Raw genomic sequence first — 6269 nt, forward strand, 5'->3', positions numbered from 1 at the left:
GCTTTTTTTAGGTAAGTAATGATTTTATTTTTAGAAGTGTAGCGACTACTTTCAATTGGTTTTAAATTATTGTTAATTGAATTCTTTAAATTAATTTGAGTTAAAAGCCAGAGCTATTTTTTCTTTAAGTATTTTTTTTTTTCAAAATGATTTTCGAAAACGAGAACATCCAAAGTTTATATAGTGTTGGTTAATGCCAACCCGAGCTAACTTTGAAATTAAATTCAAATTGAAATGGAAAACAAGGGACGATAAGTGCGAGTGTCAATCGCCACGCGTAGTCCACGATCCGCAGTCGAAGTGTTCGGTGGTGTTCCAGGTGCAGCAGCAGTTCCCGATCCCCATACCACCTCCTAGGCAAACCAACGTCAGCTATAGTTAACCCACTTACGCTGAGGTCCGATCAAAGTCCAGTGATTTGAATACCCCAACCTTTTGTGACCCGAACGCCTGCTCGACATGGAGATCATTCTACGACTGCTGGCCTTCATTCTGAATGCCTTTGGCATGTTGGTGAATAAGATTCTAGATTTTGTATTGCCCCGTCAGAAACCCAAATTTTCGGGCATTCGTAATCCCCTGCTGAAGAAGTCCGTCGTTGAATTGGTCACCCAATTGCGACGCGGCGAGGTGAGTCTCCAAGTCCAATCGCGTCATTCGTGTGGGACATTTGCAAGTCATATATGTCGGGGTTCGATTCCAGATCACCTCGGTGGAGTTGGTTAGCGCCTATATAGCACGTGTGCAGGAAGTGAATCCTTCTCTGAATGCCGTTGTCGAGGATCGATTCGAGGCTGCCCTCCAAGATGCAAAATTGGCAGATCAGTTCATCGAAAAGGCGAGCTCTGAGTTCGATCGTGTGGCCCTGTACACCAAGTATCCCATACTGGGTGTACCGTTTACTGTCAAGGAGTCATGTGGTCTTAAAGGTATGTTTCAGATACTCAAAATCACTAAAAATATAGCAGAAACTTATATTTTTCACTGGTTAATAGGATTATCCTTTGCCGTGGGCAGTCTTGCTCGCAAAAATATGAAAGCCCCCCAGGACGGCGATGTGGTTGAACTGGTCCGTGCTGCTGGTGGCATACCCCTTTTGGTGTCTGCCAATCCAGAGTTTTGCATGAGTTTCGAAACCAGCAATAATATCCAAGGACGTTGCTTGAATCCATATGATCTGCAACGAACTTCCGCCGGATCTTCTGGCGGCGAGGCATCATTGAATGGCTGTGGAGCCACAACTTTTGGTGTGGGCTCCGATATCAGTGGTTCCATTCGCCTGCCGGCTCTGTTCTGCGGCGTTTTTGGCCACAAGCCCACTGGCGGGCTTACGTCGGTCAAGGGTCACTTCCCCTACTCGTTGACGGACAAGAAATTCTCCGAGATGCTGCAGATCGGTCCCATCACAAGATTCGCCAGGGATTTGCCCTTGCTGTTGGAAATAATGGCGGGCGATAAAAAACACAAACTGAAAATGTCTGAACCAGTTGCCCTGAAGGACATGAAGGTGAGATTTCCCAAACTAGGAAATGTATAATAGTCAAAGCTTATTTTCGCTTAGGTATACTATGCCTTTGGATACTCCGGCTTTAACTGCCTCACCCATCCCGTGGTGGACTTCGACATAAAACTGGCCATCACCAAAGCTGTCACGTGCTTGGAAAGAGGAGGTGTGCAGTCCAAGAAGGTAAGTACAACTTTGTAGAGTTTCTCGACCTAATGCTATTTTGCCAATCAGTTGGATCTTAAATTCCTGAGAAACTCTCTCGAGATTGCCCTGGTTTCCCTGGTGGACTTGAAGGGTCTGCCCAGTATCGTAACACAGCGGGCGGATCGTGATCCATCGATGCGTTTGCTGATGGTGGAACTCTTCAACAGCATCATAGGTCACTCAATCTTCACCAAAGAGGCCATGGTACTGGAGGTGATGAAGCGATTCAACGGCCTTATGGCCACTGGAAACATGGAAGAATACCGAGTTGAGGCCCAGAAAATAAAGAGCCATCTGAATGTAAGCGAATTAAATCATTCTTGAAGTTATACTGACCATTTAAAACCCATCACAGCAATTGCTTGGTACCCAAGGAGTCCTCATCATGCCCACCTTCCACACTAGCGCCCTATGTTTTCACACCTCGCTGTTAAACGTGACGGGGATCGACAATCTGCTGCTGTTCAACATCCTTGGTCTGCCCGCCACCCATGTGCCCATGGGCACAAATCAACGGGGAATGCCCATAGGGTTGCAGGTGGTGGCCGCCCAATATCAGGACAAACTCTGCCTGAAGGTCGCCGCCGAACTGGAGGCCGTTTTTCACGGCTGGGTGCCACCGGTACCACATGACACATGAAACACCAAGCGAGGATCGGGGGTACCTGCTCAGTTTTCCATTTAAGGTTAAAGGTTAAATTTTGTTTAAAGTGCTAATATAGTTGTGAAGATTAAAGTGAACTTCGTTTAATAAATGACCACCAATATTTGTTTATATTGGAGTGTTTTTTTTTTTTTTTATTTCCATAACATTTTTCGATAGATCAATATAACTTTTTAGTTTTGTGTACAGTCCCTCTAAAGCTGACCTGCAACAACGTTATATTGACGTTAGCTTGACTCAAAATCGATATCTAAGACAAATGGGCACTCTGCGAAGCGATAGAATATCCTACGTCTATCGGCACTTCAGCTGAAATCTTCGCATTTTAATCAACTTAATCAACCTTGCAATTACAACCATTGAAATGGGTAATATTTTTAGGCTTCGAAGACAACATAGAGTGAGTACAAAAATAATGCATTATGTGCTGAGCCCCGTCAATTACATTTCCATCGCAGACTGACAATCCTATGGAAAACCAAATTGAAATTTCCGTAAGTGCTTAAAATTTTAATTTGCCATTGCTTTAATGTTTGATTGCCCTCAAGGACGAGCCAGGAATCTATAGCTTAAGAAGGACAAGTCCCGATGAAAATGGGAACATTTTTGTGAATCATGAGATAAACCATGCTGCTTGGAGTAACCCAGCCCCAATTCGAAATGGGAGCTATCACAGGACCACTAGACCTGGTTTTGGTGGTCATCATTCATCGGTGCAACCAATCTATGAGGATTCGGACCAAGATGAGGGTGTCGAGGACTTGAATTCCGTATCTGACAGGGAGAACTTTGAAGTCGAATAATGCTAATAATATGAAATGTTAAATCAAAATATAAAATACTCTATTCGTAGAATTAAAAATTTATTTTCTTTAGTATTAAAAATACTCCTTTTTGAAGTACTCACCGCATTGCCGAAAGATCTAAGGCACCAGGGGATTCTAACCGCCATTATTCCAGACTTTGTAAAAGAGTGAGATCCCGAATCAATCAGTGTTTCGGTACCGCGAGTGTAGAGAATTAGTTATAGCCTCTCTTAGTCAATCACTCCACTCTCGCTGCGAAATTGTTTACGTTTCGTAAAAAACTCTCCACCTCTTCCTTCCACCTTATCAGCACCTTCCCTACCCTATATAGTAAAATTGTTGTTTTATTTATGAGTCGAACTAATGTCCCGTCAGTTGACTAAGGACAACGCCAAGAAATAAAAAATAGTTTTTAGGAGAAATAGTTTCACGACTTTATTCTTTGGATCTCAGCTTAAGACTAAAAATCAAATGCAAATTGGATTGAGGAGAAGCCTCAGTATTTGAACAATATTTGTATTTCGGGAGAGCCTCGCTCTTGGGTTCTTAAGATTAGGTAGCGTTGAAAGAGGGCAGTCAAATCTGCTTAGGTCAGGCTTTAGGATGTTTACAAGAACGGCTGCGCTGCCAAAGATAAACAAATGCTGCGCAGCTGGGATACGTTATGGAAAATTACTAGAGTGCATTACTGATTTCTTTGAAATAATGGAAGTGGCTGGTTTGGACCACCCAAATACGTCACTCCCCTTCCCTTAAAGAGAAGCCTATACTTGGGCTGGGATTGATGGATATAGTGTGGGAAATGGAGTTTCTTCTATTTCTGTTTGTTGTGGTGTGTTTTGATTTTGATTTTTTCTTATTTTAAGTTTTGCATACAGCATCATAAATGGTTTAAATGATACATATCTTAAATATGAGTACAACAAAATTAGTGCGATTATTACAATGATCATTTGTATGTAAAGTGTAATATTGTTCTCTGAAATCATCTTAACAATGTCGTTGTGTTTTACAATTTTTATTTTTGTTATATTAAGTGGTGTGTATAGTGGTGTCAAATCTATTTCTGGTTCTAACAGATTTTCACTTAAAATTATATTATTGATTTCTATTTTGCATTGCGTTACTCTTATCATTTTGTTTCCTTCTATTTTTATTTTATTAATTGAATTTTGGCAATTTTGGTTAAGAATTGTTTGGGTTAAGTTCCAGGTTACAATTGTGTTTGGTTCTATGTATTTTATTATTTCGTTCGTGTGTACTGGCTTAAAATTACAAATTGGATTTAAGTGTTTAATAATATTGGTGACACATTCATTTTTTACTTCTTTATTTTCGGTATTATAAACTTTATTTTCTTTTTCAAAATATGATTGTGTGTCTGTGTAATCTAGCTGATAGCCGTTGGAGTCTGGGTAAGGAATTATTTTAATTGTGCTTATTAGTGAAAGGTAAATGGGTATGTGGGATATGATTAATACTTGGTTATCATTGTAGTTAATCCAAGTGGATGTTTTAATGTTCAAAATGTTTTGGCTGTTCACATTTTCAAGTTTGTCGTAGTTTAGTAATTTGGGGTTAAACAGTCCAAGTCTGGAAAGCTGCATAGCCATTTCCAAATCTTCTATGTATTCCGTAAACTGCATTAGTTCGAACAAAAGACTGTCAATGATGGTGTGGTTATTTTCATAATTCTGTATTTTTTGCATTCCGTATTTTCCGGGGCTGTTAACCGAAAATTTTCGTTTAGTTCAGAATTATTTTGGTTTTGTTTGTTATTAATTTGTACAGATTGGACTTGTTGTTGCCCTTCATTAATGAAGCTATGATTTTGATACGGATTGTATTGATTTTGGTTAAAATACTGTTGCTCGTAATAATTAGGTTGGACTTGTTCGAATTCATGCGCGTCTTGGAATCTAATTTCGTCAATAGACATTTTAGTTTGTTCACTGTCCGATGGTCTTAGTCGTTTAGTAATCGGGAAGTTAGTATTTTTATATGTAGAGGGTTGTTGTAGTCGAGGGTATGTATTTCCTCTAAAATGCGTTGTTTGGGGAAATTGGGCTTTGTTGGGATATTGTTGGAAATGATTTTTTTGAATAATGGGTTGTGGGTTTATGTATTGGTTGGGTCTGAAATAATTAGGTGCGTGCCACATGGGTGGGTTGTTAGTTATCTGCTGTGTATAGCTAGGTCTAAATGGTTGAATGTATTGATTAAAATTAGGTTGGAAGGGTTGGGAATATTGTGAGTAACTTGGTCGATTTTGAGTTTGAACATTTGTATTGAATTTTTGTGTTTTCGAATTCTGGTTAGAATTTGAATTTTTATTACGATATTCTGGTTTTTCATAAAATTCAAAATTAATGTGTTCTTCATAAATTCCCTCATTTTGTGCAATGGTAATTAAGGATCTTAAGTCTGTAATATCGTGATGGGCTAAAATAGTGAATAATTGTATTGGTAGTTTCCTTATCAGTATCTTAATAGATTCTTTAATACCCTGAATATAAATAAGAAAATCCGATTGGTTACCTTCCAGGTGTAGTTTCGAAATTAGTAATTGACGTCGTCTCTCCGCTTCTTCGCAGAATGCTCTTAGGCTTCCTCTGTATGGTGTCTCCCTGAAGTTCTCCAGAAGTTTGTAGTTTGGTGTTTGAATTTTAAATTCCGCGATGAGTCTTGCTTTAAGGGTAGGCCAATCTTCGATGTTCGGAAGTCCCAAAGATCGTGTAATTTGTCCGTCCAAGTTCCTTTCGATGGCTCCCAGTAGAATCCTCTGTTGTCGGACATCATTTGTTTGGTAGAGCGAAATTACGTAATCCACTCTGCTGATAAAGGTGTGAAGGGTTTCTGGATCACCCTTGAATGGCATAATGTCTTTAAGCTGCCGACGGGCTTCGGCAAGGTTTATGTCGCTCAGCGCAATAATTGGTTGTGACATTTTTATTGTAAAATTTTTAACTTTTGTGTTTTATTTTTTTGTTTTGTTTCGGATTCAATGTTATTATTATTTTTAAGCTTTCTAGTTTCACTTGTTTGTTTTTTTTGTTTTGTAAATTTTTGTGTTGTATTATTAAAATTC

General features: G+C 39.3%; 1 protein-coding gene and 1 long non-coding RNA gene across 3 annotated transcripts, besides 1 other annotated feature; both read left to right on the forward strand.

Moving 5' to 3' along the window:
- Positions 1 to 169: 169 nt before the first annotated feature.
- CG7910 (uncharacterized protein) lies at positions 170 to 2444 on the forward strand. 2 transcript variants are annotated; one of them, NM_141508.2, is made up of 6 exons: positions 170 to 630; positions 704 to 929; positions 996 to 1507; positions 1562 to 1687; positions 1739 to 2011; positions 2067 to 2444. In NM_141508.2, exons 1-6 carry the CDS (start codon positions 460 to 462, stop codon positions 2349 to 2351), a joined length of 1593 nt encoding a protein of 530 aa, NP_649765.1. In that variant the 5' UTR covers positions 170 to 459; the 3' UTR covers positions 2352 to 2444. The 2 variants fall into 2 exon arrangements, with proteins under 2 accessions (NP_649765.1, NP_001287222.1); NM_001300293.1 differs by having other exon boundaries at positions 277 to 630.
- A 230-nt stretch (positions 2445 to 2674) lies between these two features.
- lncRNA:CR44330 (long non-coding RNA:CR44330) lies at positions 2675 to 3203 on the forward strand. Its single transcript, NR_125105.1, has 3 exons — positions 2675 to 2775; positions 2834 to 2869; positions 2924 to 3203. It is a non-coding gene; the product is annotated as a long non-coding RNA:CR44330 (long non-coding RNA).
- A 307-nt stretch (positions 3204 to 3510) lies between these two features.
- Positions 3511 to 6269: part of a mobile genetic element that runs on past the window's edge.

Source organism: Drosophila melanogaster, chromosome 3R (genome assembly GCF_000001215.4).
Source record: "Drosophila melanogaster chromosome 3R".
Taxonomy (NCBI): Eukaryota; Metazoa; Arthropoda; class Insecta; order Diptera; family Drosophilidae; genus Drosophila; species Drosophila melanogaster.